Source organism: Haemorhous mexicanus, chromosome 32, assembly GCF_027477595.1.
Source record: "Haemorhous mexicanus isolate bHaeMex1 chromosome 32, bHaeMex1.pri, whole genome shotgun sequence".
In the NCBI taxonomy this organism is placed as follows: domain Eukaryota; kingdom Metazoa; phylum Chordata; class Aves; order Passeriformes; family Fringillidae; genus Haemorhous; species Haemorhous mexicanus.
In genome coordinates, this window is record NC_082372.1 from 1,203,746 (window position 1) to 1,227,240 (window position 23,495).

The window sequence follows — 23,495 nt, forward strand, 5'->3', positions numbered from 1 at the left end:
TCTCCAAAATCTTGGTCTTTTCCCCAGTTTTACACCATTTGGCTGTAGAAGACACCCTTGGCAATAGGAAATCAAAGTCGTGGAATCCCTGAAGTTGGAAAAGACCTTGTCCTGGTTCAGAGCAAATTTGGGAGAGAACTTCCGAAGGGGTTCCTCTCAAAAGCAGATTCAATCGAGCACTCCCACAACTGGTTCAGGAAAAATAAAATACCTCCTTGGAGAAAGGTGGAGAAAACTATTTATTAAACAATAAAACCTAAACAATATTAAACAATAAATCCTCTTGCCATTCTAAAAGACAGACAAACTCACAAAGTCCCTCCACGGGCTGTAGCTCAGCTCACTCAGCCTCTTATCAGTCCCTCCGGTGCTGGAAATGCCGCAGCCCAGGCCCGGCCCGGTGAGCCACAGGTGAGAGCTGCCGGTGCTCTGCTGGTGTTCAGGCCAGAGCAGGTTTAAACAGGTCCAAAGAAAAGTGGAAAAAACCCCACAGTCCAGGGAACTTCTTTGCCTCAGCTAGCTAAAACTAACTAAAAGCAAAGGAGAGCTCTGTCCTGCTGTCTGTCCATCTGCAGGCAACACACTGCAGGAGCAGGAATGTGGAGGAGTGAGTGCAGTGTCTAAAAACAAACTGTGCACTGCTTCTCTCCTCCTTCACTCTCAGGACAAGTCTAAAAGGTGCAAAACCTATTATTCAGCATAAAAACAACAAGACAACTGGGGATACAAGCATCATATAGTCAACCCAGAATGTACCTCCAAGACCATTCAGTACTCCTTGATGTCACCAGAAGACAGGATTGAATGCTAAAGATTTTATGGGGTTGAAAGTCGACAAATCTGCTCTCCCCAAAGAAATCCCATTGCTGACCTGCCTCCTGATGGATGTTCCTGCCACTGGGTTTATCTAGGTGCCCTCAGGGAACCAGGAAGATGTGGAGGCCCCAGCCAGATGCCTTCCAACTTGGATCACCAGGACCACGGATCACGAGGGCTCTGCCCAACGGGGGTCACTGCGGATCATCCAACGCGGATCCTCACATGGGGGATGGAGCTGGAGCAGCGCACGAAGCTCTTCCCGCACTCGGGGCACTCACAGGGCTTCCCTTAGTGGCGCCTCCGTTGGTGTTGGTGTTGAGCTTGAGGAGAATCTCATCCCACACTCAGGACATTTGTAGGGCCTCTCCCCAGTGTGGATGCGTCGGTGCATGGTGAGCTGGGAGTTTAGCTTGAAGCCCTTCCCGCAGTCGGAGCAGCGGAAGGGCCTCTCCTCTGTGTGAATCCGCTCGTGTTTGCAGAGATCGGAGCTCCTTGGAAACCTCTTCCCACACTCAGGACACTCGTAGGGCTTCTCCCCGGTGTGGGTGCGCTGGTGTTTTCTCAGGTCAGAGTGCCACCCGTAGCTCTTCCCACATTCCAAGCAGGTGTAGGGCCGTTCCCCCGTGTGGATCACCTGGTGCCGAATCAGGGCTGAGCTTCCTCTGAAGCTCTTCCCACATTGCCCACACTTGTAGGGCTTTTCCCCAGTGTGGATCCTCTCATGTTTCCTCAGGCCAGAGTTGTATCTAAAGCTCTTCCCACATTCCCCACACTCATAGGGCTTTTCCCCAGTATGGATTCTCTGGTTTTGCATCAGGCTCCCCTTCTGGTTGAAGCCCATCCCACATTCCCCACACTTGTAGGGCTGCTCCCCGGTGTGGATTACCTGGTGCTGCATCAGGTGGCCCCTCTGGCTGAAGCTCTTCCCACATTCCCCACACTCAAAGGGCTTTTCCCCAGTGTGGATCCTCTGGTGTTGAGTCAGACTGGAGCTCTGGCTGAAACTCTTCCCACACTCTCCACATTTAAAGGGTCATTCCCCAGAGTGGATCACCTGGTGCTGGATCAGGCTGGAGCTCCAGCTGAAACATTTCCCACACTCCTCACACTCATAGGGCTGTTCCCCAGTGTGGATCACCTGGTGCTGGATCAGGTGCAAGCTCTGGCTGAAACCCTTCTCACATTCCAAGCACTTGTGTGGCTTCTCCCTGCCATGAGGCTTCTCCACCAGCTCTGAGCTCCGGCTGGATCTCGAGACACCTTCCTGGCTCAGGGGGGCTCTTTCCTCCCCGCAGCTCCCTGGGCTGGGTTTGCAGCCCCTCCTCGTGCGAGATCTCCAGGGCTTTTCCTCCTCCTCCATCCAGACATTCCCTAGGAATGAAAAATCCTGGTTTGGGGAAAAAACAAGAGGAGAATGCCTTGGACTCCTTCTCCCCTTTATCTCATGAAGTCATTGGGAATCTTGTGTCTGTAAGAACCACCAAAATACTAAGATTGAGTCCAAAAATTCTCCAAACATAAAGACACAGATCAAAAACTCTCCAAACATCATGATTCAGCAAAAACCCCTTCCAAAATATAAAGATTCAGCCCCAACAAAAAACCAAAGCACCAACATTTAACCCACAAAAGCTCAGAAACATCAAGATTCACCCCTGTGAAAATCATGGATCCCCCTCCCTGGTCACCTGCTGCATGTTGGGGGGAGAAACACGCCTGGGGCAGGAGGGAGGTTGCAGACACAGGGAGGGGTGAAACCTCCTGTTTCTGCTCCTCCTCCTCCTGTGTCTCTGCTCTTGCTCACACTCCTCTTCCTCCTGCTATTCCTCCTTCTCCAGCACAATCCCACCTTTTCCTCCCACGTGCAGCGTTTGACCATTTTGTTCCTCAACCCTGCTTCTCCTTCACTCCTCCTCCTGCCCCAGGCCCAGCACTCACTGCTGGCTCCCCCTTCCCCCCAAACCCACGGCATCCCACCGCAGGGGCAGGGATGGAGCTGGGGCAGGTCGGGCTGGGGCAGCGCTGGGCTCTCGGCCGCTTCCGCCCGCACTCGGTCCCCACTGCAGCCGCTCCCGCCAGGACAGCGCGGGGGGGCCCGGCCTTGGCGCTGCCCCACTCCCACCTCCCCAAATTCCCCTCGTGTGGGGGGCGCTGGGGCGATGACGCTGCAGGTGGGGAACGCTGGGAGCTGCGGGTCTGCCTGGACACTGCTGGGTCATGAGTGCCACACACTCTGATTGTGTGAGCACTGCCTGAGGGCTGGGGCTGCTGCAAGGGGGACACCCTGCTCCAGGGGGGATGTCCCACAAACGAGGGACCCCCATGAAAGGAACAAGAGGAAAGTGTCTTTACAAACAGATGCTGTGAATCTGATTAAAGATAGGGCCAGGTACAAAAGGAAGCAACAGGAGAAGCCATCAGTTTCAGAAAATGTTATTAACTGATGACACTGCTGCTGAGCCAAGGTCATGCCAAATTCATGAACTTCGAGAAGAACAACAATGAGCCATGAATATCGTTTGCTATACAAAAGTGGGAACCCTATCAAGGGGGTATGCAGTAGGTGGATTGGGATGTTTGTAGCTCTCAAGTACTCCACCCAATGGGGAGAGGGAGATGTGGCTGGGAAAATTAGGATGAAAAGGAGGCTGTGTCCTTCAACAATAGGAGAGACCACATGGAAAATGTTTCATGGCATCTCCCTTTTTTTAGGAATGTAATTACTTTTACAGGACTCCTCTGGCTGCTTTGTGGACAGAAACCTCTGGTGATGTCAATTTTTCCACACACCTTGGAGCTCGTCCAGAATTCCTTCCACCATCCCAAGCAGCTGGCAGTGAGTGCAGCTGAAGGTGCCTCACCCAGTTTGGGGGATCGGCTCCCTTGGGTGGCAGCGGCACCGGGGATTGATTGGGTACCCGAGAGTGACCAGGAGACAGACGAGTGACACATCAGGGGGGCTCTGAAGAGTCAGCAGGGAGAGAGCTCTGAAAATCTCATCAGTGAGTGCAGTGGGATCTTCCGGGAGTGAACATGGCAGGGCACCCATGGAGGGTAGAAAAGGGAAAGCTGGGAAGGGGTCCTGGCCAAAGGGATGATGATCCCAAAATATCTCTGAAAGGTCCCTTGGGAGAATGTTGAGGCAGTTTGCACATTCCCCCAGAGGTAATTAAGGACATGGATACCCAGGGGGGCAATAAGGGAAGTGGAGAAGGGATTTGGACAACAGGGGATGGATGGTGTTGGTGTGCTAGGAAGGGATTGGGTGAAGGGGAGTGTGCAGCAATATGGATAAGGCAAAAAGCAGCAGGAGGAATCTCTGTGGGAAGGAAAAGGATGATGCAAAATCAGAGGAAGAGAAAAATACTGAGGACTGGGATGTTTTTCAGCAGGGTCTTAGCCTCAAAACTTTTTAGCTGATCCAGGTCATTTCTATCCCCGGTTTCCAGAACAGGAAAACAAGGAGGTCAGGATTTCAGGGGGTTTCTCTGTGGTGGGCAGAGGCAGCACTGGGCGCAGAGGTGCGGGACCGGGAGCACGGGCTGGGGGCCTGTGGGGAGCTGCGGGGCCGGGCCGGGGCTGTGGGGCAGCCGGGGCTCAGCGCCGGGCACTGCCTGACCCCACCAGCCCCAGGCAGGGCCGGCAGTGGCCCCCGGCCCCCAGGAGGCTGCGGGACGCCCCGGCCGTGCCCGGCCCCGTGGAGCTGCCGGCCCTGCCCGCCGGGGGGGCACCTTTGGACACTGCGGCAGGACAGGGACCGGCTCTGGGATACGGGCTGGGGAGGGGACCCTGAGCACAGGGAGCAAGGAATATCTGGGAAATATGGATTATATGTGTAAGGATCGAGATTATCTTTTAAGGATTTGGTTGGGGTCACTGGAAAAACAAATGACTTTGCAGAAAGCTCAGAAGCTGTCAGAGGATGAGCACGCAAAGGCACTGAGGGGGGCTGCAGGAGTGGCACAAGAAGGACCTGCAGCACTTGGGCACAAAGGCACAGCAGGGAAATGCAAGAAGGGAGCAGAAAAAGGCCAAGCTGAAGGCAAGGGCCAGGGCAGAGTTCCTACAGCTCTTGAGGGATCAACCCCAGGGCCCAAGAGGGCCCCAGCACCCAGGGGATGGGCTCGGCCACAAGCACCTGGCAGAGGCATTGCCCTCCTCAGCAGGGGAGAGCCCACCCAAACTGCCCCTGGCAAGGAGTCAGGGCTCCAGCTGCGGGGCACAAGGACACAGCAAGCAGAGACAGCAGCACCCTCAGGACGAGCAAGTCCACCCCTTGATGGACATGGCTTGGCATGGGTGTCACAGCTCCCATCACACCAGGGACCCACCACACTGGAGCCCTTGAGAACATTCAGGCTGGGTCTGCATTGAGAAGAGGCCTTTCCTGATGGACACAGGGGTCTCTCAATCCACTCTCAATCTTAGACCTATGGGGGGGAAAATGCAAAAAAAAGTCTTTGAATATTAATGGGAGAATTGGGGAAAATGAGGAGGAGTGTTTTATTGAACCACTATTGGCAGATGTGTGGGATGAGTTTGAAATGCATTAATTTTTATTTGCTCCTAATTGTGATTATAATTTACTGGGAAGGGATTTAGACACTAAATTGGGAATGCAAATTAATATTATAAAAGGTGATACAGAGGTTAGTTCTGTTGTACCACTGTGTCAGATGTCTGGCAAGGCCTATGCTGAAGTGAACCCAGGAGTGTGGGCAGCCCCAGGCTGTGGCCAGGATCCTGTCCCTGTGAAATCTCTCCCACAGGAAGCTGGACTGGCACTGACCCTGCCTTGGGACTTTGCTGTTCCCAACACCCACCCAGGACATCGGCTCCTGCCTAAGGAGTGCAAAGCAGCACCACTGGTGGCCAAGTGCCGTGGCCCATGCCAAGTGGCCCTGAGGCCAGAAACAGCCACCAGCACAGCTGAACACGGGGGACCCCTCAGCCTCCCTGAAGCCCCGGAGATTTGCACTTCCTGCCTGCAGCAGGAGGATGGGAGGCCCCACTGAGCCTGCCCTGAAGGCAACGCAGCAGCAGCCAGGGCTCCACAGCGGGCCAGCCCCTGGGCCTGCCCACAGATCCTCTGCTGAAATCCTCTGCCTGCCCACCCTCCTCTGGCATCTCCAGCCACTGGGGCCAAGCCTTGCTAGCACTGCTGCAGCTTCAGTGCTCTCTGGGCCTGCACTCGCCACAGCTGCTGGGGAACACAAGGGCACAATTCCACTCTGGGGCTCAGGTACGCTCACACACTGGGCTGCCTGGGACTGGATCGTTGCAAAATATACCAAGTTTATTTCTTCTAAATCTTATTTCCCTGCTCAGAAAGGTTTCCCTACTCAAAGGTTTGCCGTTGCCTTGGGGAAAGAAATTTTAAAGTTTTTTTTTAAGGGATGTTACACCACTCAAGGGAGATGAGTTTAACATCTCAACAGACTGGGAACAGCCAAAAAGATAACCACAGAGATAAGGACCAGCAACAAAACATCAATGCCCAGCAGCAAAGAGCAACCAACAGCTACCCCAGACACTGCCCCCGGCAGAGCTGGAGACACCTGGTCTGGAAAAGGCTGAGAAGGAAATCCAGGAGTGTGCACCTAATTAACATCCGAGGGGAAGAAATCCAGGTCCAATAGGAAACCAGATACTAAAAACTACACAACTTGGAAGCAATGAACATTAAACCAGTGGATTTAGATTGGTTCAGGCTGTAGAAAGTTTAGGAAAAAATCTAGTAAAATTTACATGTCATGGAATGATTTTCTCTGCACACCCGGGCTATGTGTGGATGAAATTATTTCTTTTGCACATCTTTGCCAGAACCAAGTAATGCCTCGACTCTCTAACAATAAAGATATTCTTGGAGAGTTTTTGTTTTTCCTGCAGTTTCAGTGACAAGATTAAAACACGAGAATAATTTTTCATAATAATCCCACTTTATATTGTCAGGTAGGTTTGGGACAGAAGTGTGAGAATCAAGTTTTGGTCTGGGTTTTTCGATGTTCACCTTTAGGCTGCATTCTGAAAAACTACAAGAGCTTTAAAGGTGACCATTTAATTCATAAACAGTTAATAAGTTGTTTAAATATTGTTTAAAGAAACAAACAATCCCAAAACCAAAATAAAACATGTGAGTCATGGGATGGCTGCTCTGGAAGAGAAGCTTCATTCCAGGCAGCCTGGAGAGGGGCTTTAGAAACGCAAATTAACACTGCAGGGCAAAGTGTGGACAACCCACCTGGGTCTCTTGCCTGGAGCAGGAACTGGGCTGATTCCCTCTGCCCCTCACCCCAAGCTCTGCCTGCTTGCACAGATGGAATTTGCACAGCTCAAGGCAGAGCCCGCGGTGAGGAGATCTGACTCTGCAACAGAAACGGGTGAAGCTGCAAAGGGAAACAGCAAAAGCAGAATGTTCTGAAAACTACACTTAAAAAAGCTGGGGGTGAATCATCCCTCTGCCCACTGCAACACCTGCTGTCACTGTCTGTGTTATATAGAGTGTATTAGATCAGTTTATTTTTGGATTTGGTGGGGGTCTTTTGTGTTTTTCGGTTATTTAGGAAAATCAGTTAGGAATCCAAGAATGTGATGTTTAATTTACAGAAAAGCAGTCAATTGATGCAGTCCTGGCTCCTGAGGGAGTGCCCAAAAATGGGGAAAACAGCAACAGCCACCAGAACAAATCCTACAACAACATGGACCAGCCCCTGGGAACCTGAACCAATTCAAATCAGGAGCCACAGAACCCATTTCTCATTTCAATGGCATCATTAGGTTACAAGCTGTCCTCAAAATAATAACCAACCAGACAGCTCCAGCTCCTGACCTTCCTGCTGACCAATCCACTGAAATGAGGAACACAACATTTCACCAGGGGATGGCATCAGATTATCTTTTAGCGGAAAAAAGAGGGGTTTCTGGAAAATTAAATGACTCAAACTGCTGTTGGCAAATAGATGACAAAGGAAAGTGGGAAAAAAAAACCCAACGGAAACAAAAAAGCAGCTGATGTATTGGTCCAAACGTGGAAAGGATGGGAATGGGACACAGTTTTGTGGCTCCCTGGCAGACCGTGGGTTAAACGAATGCAGTTTCTCCTCTGATGTGCTACAGTAACTCTCATCTTTTTACCATGCTCCATACGTAGAGAGTGCAGCTCATTCAGCAGGTGAGCCAGGGGATGCAGGTGGCAGCCAGGCCTCCTGATCCAGAAACGCCTACAGAAGGACAGGGAAGGAGGGCACTGAGAATAATCCCAAAACCAAAGAGGACCCAGGAAGAAAAAGCAGAGTCAATGAGTGAATCTGTTTGGAGATAGGGCCAGGGACTTGTAGATAAGGAAGTAACGGGAGAAACCATCAGTTTCAGAATATGTTACTAATTTACACGGACACCTGCTCAAAGTCCCGCTAGATTCCTGAACTTCGAGAAGAACAAGGACTTAACAGAGCCCGAAAATATCGGATGTTAAACAAAAGTGGGGGTGCACATTAACGAGGACATGCAGCAGGCGGATCGGGAAGTCTGAACCTTCCAAGTACCTCAGCCAGAGGGCACAGGGAGAGGGAAATAAGGCCGGGAAAATGAGAATAAAAAGGAGGCTGCGAACTCCAACAATGGCAGAGACCGCACGGCAAATGCCCCACGGCCTCTCCCTCTGCTCAGCAATAAAGTCACTTTTACAGGACTCCTCTGCCTCCTCCGGGCACAGAAACCTCCGCCGACGTGAATTTCCCCGCACAGCCCCGGCGGCGGGGCAGCCCCCTCTGTCCCAGCCACAGGAACCGGGCCGAGCCAGCGCCGCTCCGGCAGCGGCTCCTGCCGAGGCAGCGGCGGGAAGGAGACCGCGGGCAGCCGCTCCCGCAGCGCCCTCAGCCCAGGGGCAACACGGGCCGGACACGGCACAACCAACCCGCCTGAGCCCCCTGCCGCCCCCGAGACCCGCAGCGAGCCCCGAGCCCCCGCACAACCCAGCGCGGCTCCCACCTGCGCTCCGGACGCCTCCGAGCTCCGCCGCCGCTCCCGGGCCCGCTCCGCCAATGGCGCCGCTGCGCAGCCACGGCCGCCCTCAGGCCGGCACCGGGGCCCTGCTCCGCCCCCTCCCACCAATCACCGCGCCAGAACCGCGACTGACGGCACAACCGGCCAATCGCAGCCAGGGGCGGGCTCTGCACATGGCACAGCCCCGCCCCGCGCTCTCAGGGCCCCCCGGGCTGCGTGAGGGCGAAGCCGGAGCTGAGGAGCAGCCCTGGAATGGGCCCGGGCCCGAGGGGGATGGAGCTGAAAAAACAAACAAACTTCTCCGCAGCTCCCGACCCGGCTTTCCCACGGCACTGCCGCTTCGGTGGCTCCGGCTCAGCGGGAGCCCTGGAGCCTCACTTTTCCTACCCCTAATTAGGAGCATCAGTGCATCGCTTTGATTTCCCCCAAGAAGGGAAAGCTGCCCAAAACCCCTGTGGGTAAGTGGGGGAGGGGAGAGATTTCTGTCAGAAAACTCCAAAAGCTCAGAGCAGGATAATGAGAATTCAATGAAGACCCTTAAATCCAGCTTTCCCCCCGCCTCCCTCCTTCCAGCTGCACCTCCTACCCCGGCAGTGCCGGAGACAGGGAATGGAGCCATGCTCAGTTCATCCCCCGGGGCTTCTCCCTCTGCTCGGGGACAGGAGTCGTTCCCCTGCTGCACCCTGAGCTCTCTCCCACCGGAGACTTCTCCAGGAACTTCTCCAGCCTGAGTCCATCCCATGGGGCACAGCCCCCCTCCAGCTGCTGCAGCGTGGGTCAGTCCTGCCAGGACAGGCTGCTCCAGCGGGGCCCCTCTGGCCACGGGGTCACAGCCTCCTCTCAGGCATCCCCGTGCTCGAGCGCGGCCTCTCCAGGGGCTGCAGGGGGATCTCTGCATCCCCATGGACCTGCAGGGGGATCTCTGCAGCCCCATGGACCTGCACGGGGATCTCTGCATCCCCATGGACCTGCAGGGGGATCTCTGCATCCTGCACCGCTGTCTTTGGAGGTGCCAGGAATAGGCTGAGCTCTGTCTGAAGCTCTTCTCACATTCCCCAGCACAGGGAGGATTTTACATCCTCACAGCTCCCCGGGCTGGGTTTGCAGCCCCTCCTTGTGTGGGATCTCTGGAGCTTTTCATCCCCGTTGGATTCCTGCACCGTGGAGCCGTTCCAAATGGCCTCTTCCACGAGGTTCTGTGGCAGGGATTTTTTCTCCCTAGTCTCCATCAGGAGCTCAGTGCCTGGGGGAGGAAGGACAAGGAGAGGAAGAGACAGGGAGAAGGGAAAAGGAAAAGGCAGAAGGAGAGGAAGGAAGAAGAAGGAACAAGGGAGGAAGGAGATGGGAAAGGAATGTGGATGGTTGAAGGAGAGAATGAGGAGAGGAAGGAGGGCAGAGAAGGAGAAGATGGGATTTGCCTCCATGCCAGAGGGAAGGGGAAGGAGATCCCCCCAGTCCATCCCTGGCAGGATGGCATTGGTAGTGAGGCTGTCCTGCAGCAATGCTGGGCTGGGAGATGAAGCAGGAGGGAGGGGATAGGGGCAGTGACTTCCTCCTCACCTGCCTGGCTGTCCCAGTCTGGAGCGTCCTGGCGCTGCCGAGGCCCTTGGAGCGTCCGGCACTCAGGAGCCCGAAGCTCACGGCTGCTTTATAAAGCTGACACAGCAGGCAGGGTGGGTCTGTGTGTGATCTCCAGCAAACTGGGTTTATTGGTACAGGAACAGGGTCCACAGCTGAACAGGGTCCAGGGACAAAAACAGGGTGCAAGCTGAGGGCACAGGGGGTTTTTATATGGGGTAGTGAGGGTGGAGCTGAGGGTCAGGGTCCAATGGATATGGGGAAAATGGGGCAAAGGAGGGGTTAAGGGTCGGGTCAGCTAACAGGGAAACAGGGGCAGAGGAATGCAGTAAACCAGGGCAAATGGAGGGACAGAGAGGAGAACATTCTAGGGACTAACCAGAGATGGGTAACAGGGGTTATACTTGGGTAACTAGGCCAACAGGCCAATGGGGTAACATAAGTTTACATAAATTAGCATGTGCCTGCAAAGATCTATGGGAGAAGCAAGCTTATGACCATAACCTTGAAATCTATTCCTCTTATTTGGGACCAGTCCTCCACAGCTGGGAGCTTGAGACTCCCATGGGCCTCCCCACAGGTGCATTTTCCTTTTCCTCACAGCCTTCTCCAGCTCTACCTAGACAAGGTGTAGGATTGACAAATCTTGGCTTGGGGGAAGAGCAAGGGGTGAGCACCTTGGGGACAAAGTGAGAAAGGAGCCTCATTCTTTAGAATTTTTCAAAGTTTAATAAGGAAAAATAAGGAACAACTCAGTAACAGCACTGGGTGCTTGGCGATGGCCAGAGGCACAATGGTTAACCACAGCAATTCTTCTTGTCTAGTTTTTCCATTGTATTGTTCAAATTATACACATTCAAACATTTCTTTGAACTCCTTTACATGTTCCAGGAATTCTTTAGGTTGGTCTGACCCCCAACCTGCCTTTTTAGAGTACGTGCAGGAATCGTGGGTTGTTGTTTTGAGGGTTGTGTGTCACTCCCTCACAAGGGCCCCCTGTTCTGTGCTTGCAGCAGGTGACAGTTACTGACAGCGGAAGGGTCAGTGGCAGGGACCCTCATCACATCCCTTCCTTAAATGTTATCTGACCAGGCAGACAACTTTAGCTATTTCCACAAGTCCTTTAAACCAGCATTAACTATTTCACAAATATCTCTGAGTCATTCTCATTATTGTCAGTTAGTTACAAACATAAAAGCATTAGCTATTATTTCACAACTACAGCTACTTCTGCAAAAGTTAAAATTACAATGCACAACACATGGCATCCACTTTAATAGTTTGCAAAAGCCAAAACTATAATGTCAGTTTTTCACACTGTCCACAAACTAAAATATCATCCATAAATGATGTTCTGAGGATACGAGCTGCACAGGGGCCAGGGCATTGGCCACAAGAACCTGACAAATTATACTATAGCAAAAGCAGTGAAAGGTGATTACAAACTGTACCATATCAAACTCATTGTGATTAAGAATAATTTGCACAAGTCCATACATAATAGCAAAAGCCAACACTGCCTAGTTATTTACACCAAAGCCAGGGCAGGTTTTTCCCTTGCACGGAGCACTTGGGCCTTCCCCGGGCCCCTTCTGCCCTCCTGCAGAGCCGCTGGCATTTTCCAGCACACACAGTTTGTAACCCAGAGCCGGGTGCAGCCCCGAAGGCTCCAAGCGCCTCCTTCCAGGCTGACTCTGCAGGTGCCGAGGCTGCTCTGGGCTCTGCCAGGGCTCTGCTGGGGCTCAGCTCTGGGCCGGGCTGGGCCCGCTCTCCCCTCACATGGCTCCGGGCAGCTGAGGCACAGCGGGAGAAGGAAGGACACGTCAAGGGAGTCGAGGTTTGAGAGAGTTTTTATTCCAAAAGTTGTCATAACAAACAGGCTGTCCTAACTACCATAACTAACTAGCTGTCCTAACTACCATAACTAAATATCAGTGCTAACTACCGTAACCAACTATCAGTGCTAACTGTCATAACTAACTACCAGAGCTAACTACCATAACTAACTACCAGAGCTAACTACCATAACTAACTAGCAGTGCTAACTACCATAACTAACTAATTGTCATAACTACTGTAACAAGAAGCTCCCTCAAGTGCTTCATCTCCTCCGCTGCTCCCTCAGTTGCTTCGCTGCAGTGATCAGAGGGGTCAGGCTGGAGAGAGGCTTGGCTGATGACAAAAATGGGTGCTGCCCAAAGGATAAAAAAGAAAGAAATGAACTGTTACTTCCCAGAGTCAAGTTCCTCACAGGCTGTCTTGCAGCAGGACAAAGGGAAATGGTTTAAAACTCAAGAGAGGGAAGCAGGCTCAGATTAGATCTAAGGGAGAATTTTTTAACCAGGAGAGTGGGGGAACACTGACAGAAGGTGCCCAGAAGTGTGGGAGGTGCCTCCTCCCTGGAAACCTCCAAGCTCAGGTCGGGCAGGGCTCGGAGCCCCCTGACCTGTTGAAGATGTCCCTGCTCGCTGTGGGGCACCAGGCCCAGCTGGCCTCGAAAGGAGCCTGCCAGGCCAAAGCAGGCGAGGATTCTGCTCGCTCTGCGTGTGGAAAACAGCGAGGCTGGAGACTGTCGGAGGGGGCCCCACAAGAAAACCCCTCCCTCGCGCTGCTGCTTGCCCTGCAGCCCTTGGCATTCACCTGCAGCAGCTCCTGGGCAGCCCAGCGCCGCTCCTCGTCCGGCTCCAGGCTGCACTCGAGGAAGTCCCGCAGCAGAGCCGACAGGCGCCGGGGCTCCTGCAGCTGCGGGGTCCCGTTCTGCCGGATCAGAGCGCGAGCCTGCAGGGAAAGCAAACTCAGCGCTCTGCCAGCTTCCTTCACACCCACACGGGCTCACATCCACCCCGGGTCCTCAGCCCCGCTCCAGGGGCACTTTCCTCCCTGCCAGAGATGCTGCTCACAGCTCATTTTTCTGTGCCTGCCAAAAAACCCAAACCCTGGGGCTGCCACAGCCACTGCAACATCCAAATGATCTCGCCCTGAGAGCCAGTTGCATTGGCTGACTCTGTTAGTAGGAACCTCCATCAGAAATAGCACATTTTGCTTCTCCAAATGTGGACACCAGCTGTACAGGCCGTTTTCCAGAGTCAGTGTGGTCTGCCTGGGTTATTTCACAGGATTCTTACATCAAGTGCATCTCTGCAGTGCCACTGACACTCAAGTGAATGCATTCCTGATGCCCCATCCCAGAAACTGACAGGCAAGAAACAGGAGGTTTGTGATGCTGAAAGCTCAGCTTTGGTGACACAGAGAAAGTAGCTTGGACTAGGAAAGAAATATGTTAGACTATAGGGATGTTGAATCATCAACTTCAGGTTTTCAACAAGTTTCCAGTGAGAAGAATCAGCGGGGAGATCATCTTGCAAAACCTCCTTTAAAAGCTCCTGCAGAAATCTTGTTGGGTTTGGGGGTGGGATGTGGGGTTGGTTTGGGCTTTTCTTGCAGGGTAACATTAGGGCTGATGCACTTGCTTCACATTTCCATGTCATCCTCAGAGCCAGAAGAGCTGCAACAACGTAAATCCCAAAGCAAATTGTTGCTGGAGACTGCAGAATATTCATGTGTGTTGAGGCTGGAGTCCTCTGGGAATTCCCTTCCCATGTGCAGAAACCTCCAGCTGCTGCTCCCAGGGCAGGGCCCCCCTGTGCTCACAGGCCTCTGCAACCACTGGAGAATTTGCCTCTTACCATGGCCCCTGTTTCCCTGAAGTAAGGAGGTTCTCCTTCCACCATCTCGATGGTCACAATGCCAAAGGCCCAGATGTCCACCTTGGGGCCATAAGGAGATCTGGTCACAACTTCTGGGGCCATCCAGTGAGCAGTGCCCACCATGGAGCTGCGCCGGTCCTGCTCAGGGCTGAGCTGAGCACAGAGGCCAAAATCAGCTGAGGACAGAAACAAACCCTGTCAAAGGCAGCTGGAATGAGGAAACCAAGCACAAAGATTCCCCACTCTCCATCTGAGAATGCAGTAGTGAAGTCAGCGGGAAAAGTCCTCAGGGCTGTAGCCAAGGAAAGATGGCACTGGACCCTTACAGAAACCCTCAGCTTTCATGCAGTGGCTTTTACTGATTCCCTTGGAGCTTTAGATTCCCACTGCTGCCCCTCTGGAAGGGCCATAGCCAGAGCAAAGGCACTGCTGGCACCCTGCTCCTCTCCTGAGCTCTCTGCAGGGGCAGCCGCTCTCAGCTGGCAGCAGGGCCCGGGCAGTGCCCCCAGCAGCCCTTGTGGGGCTCTGGCCTCACTGGGAAGCAGCCCCACAGCCGCAGCCCGGGAGCGCCGTGCCTGGCCGGGAACACCCACCCAGCCTGACAGAGCCGTCCATTCCCAGGAGGATGTTGGAGCTCTTCAGATCCCTGTGCATCACCCGGTTGGAATGGAGGAAATCCAGGCCCTGCAGACACTGAGAGAGAACAAGAAACACCAGGGTAAAAACCAATGGCCAGAATATATCACACCAGAAAGGACAGTTCAGAATTCTGCCAGCAGCAGCTTTGCTGGGACAGGCCAGGAGTGCAGTGCACACAAGCTCCAGGCAAACGGTGCAAGGCAAAGCTGAGAACAGCAAATCAAATCAAAAAAAGACAGAGAGTACCACAACAGCAGGAGAGAGAGCAAGAACAGAGTAGAAGTGCAGTGATGCTGGCAGGCTGTTCACTGCAGAGGCTCTTTCTTCTCCAGCTCATGAAAACAGCACAGAAACAAAGCCCTGAGCATGGAGCCACTCCTGTTCTCATGCCTGTTTGGAAGGACCATCGTGTCCCAGCCATGGGAGTGACAAGCAGGATCCCTCACCTCCCGACTGACAGCTGCCATCTCTCCTTCAGCCATGCGTGTCTGTCTGACAACGTCCTGCAAAGTTCCTCCATCCATGTATTCCATCACCAGCCACAGCTCTCCATCAACAAGGAAGCTGGAAGAGGAAAACAATGGCATGGAGATGAATGGGCAGCGCTCAATTCCCCCATGGAAAAGCCTGGAGTGGAGTTTTGTTTCCAGGTCACTTGTCAGTGAGGACAGAATCAGATGGAGAGACATTCCTGCCCGGCTGCCCAGCCCTTGGAATCTGCACAGTCTAAAGGAGAAGGAGACACCTGTGAGAAAGGAGAGGCCTTAGATGGCAAGCAGGTGAAAAATGCAGGTTAGCAACAGCCCAGATCAATGTGGAACCACAACACTTGTCCCCAGCTGGTTCAGCTTCTGAACTCCTCAGTTCCACCATTCCCTCCAGAACAAGGCAACACAACTGCCAGGGCTATCCAGGGGAGGAGGCCGTGCAGCACTTGGGACAAAAGCAGTCAGAAAACCTTTCAGAAAGTCCCTTCAGAAACAGGCAGGGCCAGTGAAAAATGGGCAAATGAGGCATTTCTGGAAACAAGAACCTGGTCTGCCTGGCATCTGTAGCAATGGAAAAGGGCTGGGAAGAAGAAGCAAAGGGAAATAATTTCTGCTGTGGTTCATCAGCACTTGTTGGGAGACACAGCAAACGGGGTCAACTTGAAGGAAAAACCAAACCAAAGCAACAAAAGCACACGCAGGGAGTGAACTGCCAGGCTGTTGTTTGGGGAAGATGTGGCTGGGTCAGGCATTTTCAAAACAGGCTACAGACTAGGGATGCCAGGAAAGGTTAACGCAGGGCCCGGGCACGGGATAAGAGCTGAAACACTCACCTGTCCAAAGAGTTGACAATGTTGGGGTTCTTCTTGTCCTTTAGGAGCAGGATCTCATTCACAGCTCGTTTCCTGTTCTGCCCTCGGAGACTCATTTTCTTTATGGCCACCTGAAGGGACATGGCAGCCCTTGAACTGCAGGAGTCTGTGGCAGGAGGCCACAGCAAACACGGAGCGAGTCTGTTTGGAGCGACGGAGCCAGGCTGTGCCAAACTGCCTTGGGATGGGACACCAGAGCTCAGCAAGTGCCATTCCCATAGCCCATTGCTCTGCCAGCTGGGGGCTGCTCACAGGACACATGGCCAGAGACATTTGGCCTTGCCAGCTCTGCAGAAATGGTCCCTCAGCTGTCAGCCTCAAAGCTCTAACAACATCCTCTGCACCTAAAGTCTGCTCAAATGGCCTCAACACTCTCATTATTATTATTCAAACCCATTTTGAAAGCAGGAGGTAATTCTGGTTCTGTGAAAACAGAGCAAAACAGCCAGGAATCCTTTAGCAGTTCTATGGGATTTGGTCATGATTTCAGATGCAACTGCTCTGTTTGGGATTGCACAAGAAAGCAAACACACACATCCATTGCTCAGGTGATCCCTGTCACAGGCTGTCACTGAAACCAGACCCAAACACACCTGCAGGGTTTGGGAGAGAGCTTTGCTCTGGACATCCATCTTCTCATTTCTCTCCCTCTCTCTGTGAACAGCTGAAGTAGGACTAAAACCCTAAATTGAGCCCAAGCAGGATCTCTCCCTAATCAGGCCTTGAGGCTCTCTTTGAAGATGAAAGGCAGGATGGAAATACTGCTAAATAGTGTTCCTGTCGGAGGCTGGGGTGAAGATAAATTGGGCCTCAGTCTCCAGCAGCTGATGCATTCACACTTTTAGATATGCAGACCAAGCCAGCGTGTCCTGCTCTGACAGACACCGCTGCCCTCCTTGCATTCCTTTGGCACTTCAGAAGGACCAAGTCTGTCCCAGCTGTGCTCTGCAGGCTGACACTGCTCTGCCTTCAGAGGAGCAGCCTGGGCAGGAAAGCTCTGCTGGCCCCCAAAGCTGCAGCCACAGCTCCCAGCAGAGGGGAAAGCCCTGGAGAGCTGCCAGGTGTGCTGGGCGTGTTGACACTGACCTCTCCTCCAGTGGCCCTGTCCAGTCCTTTGTAAACGGTTCCAAAAGCCCTGGAGACAAAACAGCAGAGAAGAAAGAAGCAGCGCTTTAGCCCTGGCAGTGAAAGCCAGCCCAGACAGGAGATCTCTGCTGCCTGCAGCCTTCACAAACACCTGGGATCATCGACCCTTCCAACAACAGCACAGCAGCCACCAGCCCTCTGCCATGCAAGGTGGGCAAGAGAAAACTGAGACCCAGCACGAAGGAATTGGGCTGGAGCAAATCCCAAATGTCCACCCTGAACTGCTTTAGTTCAAAATCTCGGAGGGGAAATGGGTGTCTAAAGAACTGGAAAAGAATGCATTTCATCCTTTTCCATGTCCTGCCTAAGACCTGCAGGCTCCACAAGGGCCCTGCCATCAGGCAGGTGATGCATTTTCCCCCTGAGTGCATCAGCTCTGTGTCTGTTACTGAATGGATGGGGTCTGCTACCTGTGCTAGAATAGAGCCCTTATTAGTTCATCTCTGGTTTCTGTTTCTAAACTTTTAGGTCGATCATTCTGACACGTGGATATTTTTCAAAGGAAAATATTTGAAAGAAATCTTCTTGAGAATTGCTTTCTGACAGTCATCAGATGGTGAGTTGCTCTTTTAGGCAATCCAGTTCCAGGGACAGAAGATCTTCCAGGTCCTGCTCCGTGCTGCAGGCAGGACACTGCCAGCCTCAGGGCCCTCTGACGATACCTCCTGACCACAGTTATCAATTCTGATCAGGACTGAGAGACAGCAGGATGGTAGCCCAGTGTCTGAAGGTGTTTGGAGCTCTCCTGACTTCTCACTTGATCCTGCCCCAGCACAACCCCTGGCCCTGCTTGTGCAGAAGTCGCTGCCGTGCCCTTACCCTTGGCCAATCTGCTCCAGCTCCAGGTATTTCTTGGCAGGCTCCGCCTCGCTCACGGTGTTCCCTGAAAGAAACCACGTGGAAGACGCTCCCTCCCAGAGTGAGAGCCCGCCCTGCAGCAGAGCCAGAACGCAGCCCCACTCCCTGGGGCCGTGAGCCCCTTGGTCTCAGCTGGGGAAGGACAAGAAATGGCTCGGTGACATTCAGCTGCAGAGCAACCCTGGGTGCAGCTGATGCCGAGACACACACACAGCGCCCTGCTCGGGCACCCAGGGACAGAGCAGACGTACTCAGCTGCATCAGGCACCACTCCCCTCTCCCCTCTGGCTGCAGGGCTGTGCTGCTGTCAGAATGCTCAGCCCAGGATCCCACAGAGGAGGGAGGTTCGGTGTCCTCTTCCCAAGCAGAGGGAGGTTCTCCATCCTCTTCCCAAAACTCTGCAGGTTCTCCATCATCTTTCCAAGTCAGGGGATGTTCGCTGTCCACTTCCCATGCTGGGAGATGTTCATCCTTCTCTTCCCAAGACACAGGATGTCCTCCATACTCATTCCACACCGGGAGATCTCCGACATCCTCATCCCATGCCTCGGGAGCTTGGCCATCCTCGTCCCACACCAGGGGACATCCACCATCCTCATCCCAGGACGGGAGATGTCCTCTGTCCTCATCCCACACTGTGGGAGCTTGGTCATTTTGGTTGCACACCAGGGGGAGGAGATGTCCACTGTCCTTGTCCTCCTGTGTGGGAGCCTCGCCGTTGCATTCCCAGACCGCGGGATGTTCGCCCTCATCTCCCAGAACAGCAGGAAGCTCACTGTCACCTCCTGGCTCTGAGGGAAGTTCACCATCGTCCCCCAGAACAGTGGGAAGCTCACTGCTGTCTTCCTCCTCTTTGGCCTCCTCTTTGGAAGCAGAGCGAGCCCCAGGAGGTGCTGGTGCTACTTTTGTGCCCTGTGGACAGACGGCAGTGTGAGGGATGGGAAGTTCTACCTCAGTTCTCACCTTATTTATCCTCAGCTGCACATCCAGCTGCACTAAGCAGAAATTGGGTTTGGAGCTGTTCCAACTAACAATGGGCTAAAGTCGACATTGCCACTTATTGCTGGGAATTCAACATTCCACCATGGCTAAAGCCAACCAGCAATCCTCCGCCTGCAAAGCCAGACCTGCAGCTCTTCAAAAGCTCTTCAGCAGAAAAGGAGAAAACTGACTGGGATCCCTTTGATGCTGCTGCTGCTCAGACACTGACAGGAACTTTCCTTCAGCCTCCCAGGCTGGCACTCAGCTGCCACATGCCAAGCTCACCACTTGCTGCACAATTCCAAACACCAAAGGTTCCTTTCCCACTCACCGAAGGAGGAGCTGCTTGGGATCCACAGAAGAAGTGCCCTGAAATGGGAGAGGGAACATGAACCAGATGCTGTTAGGATGAAAACTGCCTGTGGTTGGAAATGCCACAGAGCAAGGCAACCCCAAGAGAGCATTTTGCTCTCACAGCATCCCTGCAGGAGCCACAGTCCCTTCCCACAGCAAGCAAGAGAACAGCACAAAATACTGGGCTGGGTCAGTTCTTGGCCGGAGCAGCAAACGGAGGGAGTTCCAGGCTCTGCTGGCACAGACTCCCTGCCTGAGGGAACAGAACCCCCCAGGGCTCTTTGCAAGTGCTGTGCACGCCCCCCTGGCTGCGGACACCCCCTTTTTCAGCTGCAGCTGCTGGCAGGCGCTCTCCCAAAGCAATGGTGTCTTCATGGCAATTTGGTTCCAAAGTCAGCTCAGCTCCAGAGGAAGAACAGAAAGCACACAGCAAGCCCAAAGCCACAGATGCTGCAGCGAGGGAAAGCCTCGACTTACGTGCCAAGTGGGTTAGAAAATACCCCGAATAAGCCACCGAGTACAGAGTGCAAACTGCAGCAGCCACGTGCTGGATCATTTTGGCTGCGCTGCACACGTCTGCAGCCTGTAGCCCTGTGAGCACTGAAGGACACCCGTCAGGGCTGGGCTGGCTGCTGAGAATGCCTCGGGCAGGAGGATCCTCCTGCAGCGAGCCCAGAGCCACTCTGGGCACTGAGGCCTCTGCTGTGTCCCACAGCAACGGGAACACCACGGGGACGTGGCACTGCTCCTGTGACACCACAGCAGCAGCTCACGCAGAAACCGCCTGGAAGGTTCTCCTGTGTCACAGAGGAGCACAAAGATCCCTCCCAGGGCACAGCCTATTGCCCAAAGGATGCCAGAGGAACTCGGAAAATGCAGCACACAAGGACACCCCATAGCCCAGCCTGAACACTGAGGAGGAACAAGGACGGCACCAAACCAAAGGAAACGTGACCTTTAGTCACTGATACTTCTGACTAAAAGCAGCAAGCCTTGTTCCATCGGGGATCTTTGTTCTAGTTCTAAAAACAAGCAAGGGTCTCCACTCTAAATACACAGATGGCAGGAACTGGGGAGGAGGAGGGATTAGAAAGGAGGAGGAGGAGGGGGAGAGGAAAAGGAGGAGTAGGAAGAGGTGGAGCAGGGGCACGAACAGGAGGTTCCAGTTTCCCCTGTGGCGGCAGCCACGGGACCATCGCCCCCACCTCGTCCTGCAGGTGAGCGGGGAGGGGGAGCTCGTCCCAAATCCATCGGAGTGTGGCTGAGAGGGTTTTTTATTGGGGTGTGTTTGGAGCTTGCAGCTTGTGGAATTGAGCCCCAAATATCATCTGGTTTCCCTGGGAGGTTTTTTTTCTGTGTGTGTGTAGGTTTGGATCTTGCAGGACCCCAAGGCTGAGCTCCTTGGGGGGATCTTTGGGGGTCCATGTGGCCATTGCCCAGTATGGGCAGGGGAGGACATTGGTCTTGGGGACCCCTGGGAGAGCAGAGGAGGGGAACCCCTGGGACCCCCAGAGTGGGGAGAGCAGAGAGGGGCGATCCCAGAGCTGGGGGACCCCGGCTGGCTGGAAAGGGGGGAGCCTGGAGAGGAGGGACCCCTGGGACTCCTGGGATCTCAGAGTATCCCATGAACCCCCCATGGACCCCCAAAAGCCCCTGGAACATCCCTAAGCAGGATGCTGGAGAAAAGGGAACCGTTGGAGCCGTTGGACCCCCATCATCCCAAGGAAAGGAAAACTCTGGAACCCCAAAAGTGGAGAGGTCAGCGATAGGGAACTCCTGGGACAGATTTTTGGGCTGAATCTTGACATTGTGGAGATTTTCATGGACACAAGACCCCTGCTGACTTCTAGAGATGGACTTGGCCAGGGGGAGCCTCTACTCCAAGGCGCTCCCACCTTGGTTTCCCCCACACCAGGATCTGTCATTGCCAAGCTGTGGCCAGATGGAGGAGGAGGAAAAACCTCAGAGATCCCTCATGTGGAGGGGCTGCAAACCCAGCCCAGGGAGCTGCAGGGAGGAAAGAGCCCCCCCTGTTGGGGAGGATGAAACAGGAAAGCCTTACAAATATGATTGCCTGGCAAAAGATTTTGAGAATATAGAAACTATAAGCGAGATTGAAATGAAAGCAAGCTTTGAGATCCCTTAGTTAATGAACAACAGGAAAACAAAGGTGTGGCCGGCTGAAGGTAATCCCCTTTGGATGAAACAAGACCCTCTGCAAGCAGGCAGGTCCAAGGGTCCGAGCAGACCCTGCCAGCTTGGCAGAAGGGGTCTGAAGAGTAGTTTTTAGGGTTTAAAATGTAGCATAGTATGGTAATGTAGTGATTCTTATAGGCTGTATGTAAATGCTATAGGATTTGTATGCTGTACTAGATTGGTTAGTGACAATCAGAATATCCAACACAGAAGATGATTTATTGTATTGTAACGGGAACTTCGCGCTCTTGCTTTTACTCTTGCACTCTTACTCTTACTCTTGCTCTCTTGCTCTTACTTACTTTTCTATGCTCTTAGCTCTTGCCTTTTACGTTATTACCCTCTCATCCTCTCTCTTCTCTCGGGCCTGCTCCGAGCTGCAGCTGGCAGCTCCCAGCAGGGCCCTGCACCCACGCCCTTTGCAATAAACCGCAAGTTCCACGACCTGGCTTCAGAGATCTCTCATCTCCGTCCGTCCCGACCGTGCTACCTCCGTCTCGCCTACACCCTCCTGAGCCAGGAAGGTGTCCGGAGATCCAGCCGGAGCTCAGAGCTGGTGGAGAACCCTCATGACAGGGAGAAGCCACACAAGTGCTTGGAATGTGGGAAGGGTTTCAGCCACAGCTCCGCCCTGATGGAACACCAGAACATCCACGCTGGGGAGTGGGAATGTGGGAAGAGCTTCAGTGGGACCTCTGACCTCAGCAAGCACCACAAGATCCACACTGGGGAACGGCTCCATGAGTGCTTGGAATGTCAGAAGAGCTTCAGGTGGAATTCATAGATCCTCACTCACCAGCACTTCCACATCAGGGAGAGGCCCTGCGAGTGTCCCGAGTGTGGGAGGAGCTTTGTGCGCTGCTCCAGCTCCATCCCCCATGGGAGGATCCGCGCTGGATGATCCCCAGTGACCCCCGTTGGGCAGAGCCCTGGTGACCCCCGATCCGGGTGATCCCCGTTGGGTGGGGGAAGGTGTTGGAGAGATTTCTTTGCCCTCTCCTTGTGCTGCTGTGATTTGGTTGGTAATAAATTCCCTCCGTGTTCCCAGGCCGGGTCTGTTGTGCCCGTGCCGGATTTGCCGAGGGATCTCTCCCGGTTCTTGTTCCCGCGGAGGAACCCTCGGTTCCATTTTCTGTCGCTGTGCGGCTGCGGGGGGCAGGGACAGAGCGGCTCTGGGGGTGCCTGGCATCGGGCCAGCGTCACCGCTCGCCACGGGCACCCCGGAGATCCCGCGCACCTGGGCACACATTTCTGGGCTCACCTGAGCTCCCACCTGCCCAGCGCCCCAAGGCTCCCCCTCCCTGGAAAAGCCGCCCCCGGGGCTGCAGCGTCCCGGGAACCCCTCAGCCAATCACAACACAGCTGGAACGCGCTGCAGCCAATGAGAGCGCGGGGCATTGATGACTCATCAGTTGTGTGGCAGAGCCTGTGAGCTCGGCTCCCCAGCAGTGGCGGGAGCCAATGAGAGCGCGCGGCGCTGCCGAGCCCGCCCCGCTCCGGACTGATGCTCCCAGCGCAGCGCGGCTGCTTCGGGGCTGCGGCCCCTGCCCGGCGCTGGCCGTGGGGCGAGGGGCGGCAGCTGGGGCCGGACTGGTGGCACTGGTGGTGCTGGGAGCCCCCCCGGCTGCGGGCGCGGAGCTCTCGGGTGAGCGGGAGGGCGGGAGGCGGTGGGACAGGGGGGGAGAAGGGGGAAAAGGGTGCGAAGGGGGGAGCCCGGAATGGACGGGAGGAGGAGGGGATAGTTGGAAAAGGTTGTGGAAATTTGGCAAGTAGGGGGAATGGTCTCGGGTGTCCTGCGGTCAGAATGACCCCGACAGTCCTTTTTTCCCAGCCCGAGGTTCGAAGGAGTAGTC

The 23,495-nt window shown here is 54.1% G+C and overlaps 1 protein-coding gene and 1 pseudogene across 4 annotated transcripts; both read right to left on the reverse strand.

Moving 5' to 3' along the window:
• Window positions 1-220: 220 nt before the first annotated feature.
• LOC132340597 (zinc finger protein 572-like) lies at window positions 221-8,902 on the reverse strand. 4 transcript variants are annotated; one of them, XM_059871675.1, is made up of 4 exons: window positions 7,061-8,792; window positions 5,151-5,249; window positions 1,958-2,190; window positions 221-1,453 (listed from the first exon to the last, which is right to left on the reverse strand). In XM_059871675.1, the coding sequence occupies exons 2-4, from the start codon at window positions 5,188-5,190 to the stop codon at window positions 1,094-1,096; spliced, it is 633 nt and encodes a 210-aa protein (XP_059727658.1). In that variant the 5' UTR covers window positions 5,191-5,249; window positions 7,061-8,792; the 3' UTR covers window positions 221-1,093. The 4 variants fall into 4 exon arrangements, with proteins under 4 accessions (XP_059727658.1, XP_059727660.1, XP_059727656.1 ...); XM_059871677.1 differs by lacking the exons at window positions 5,151-5,249; window positions 7,061-8,792 and adding an exon at window positions 8,809-8,902; XM_059871673.1 differs by having other exon boundaries at window positions 5,151-8,792.
• Window positions 7,152-22,384, reverse strand: LOC132340445 (uncharacterized; annotated as a pseudogene).
• Between the last annotated feature and the right edge of the window lie 1,111 nt (window positions 22,385-23,495).

Excerpts from the sequence above, each read along its gene's own strand:
- LOC132340597 (XM_059871675.1), bottom strand. The coding sequence starts at position 5,190 with ATGCAGACCCAGCCTGAATGTTCTCAAGGGCTCCAGTGTG. Across the intron at positions 2,191-5,150 it reads TTCTCAAGGGCTCCAGTGTG|GGAATGTCTGGATGGAGGAG; the intron begins GTGGGTCCCTGG and ends TTTCATTCCTAG. Across the intron at positions 1,454-1,957 it reads TGCACCTGATCCAGCACCAG|GTGATCCACACGGGGGAACG; the intron begins GTGATCCACACT and ends ATTCGGCACCAG.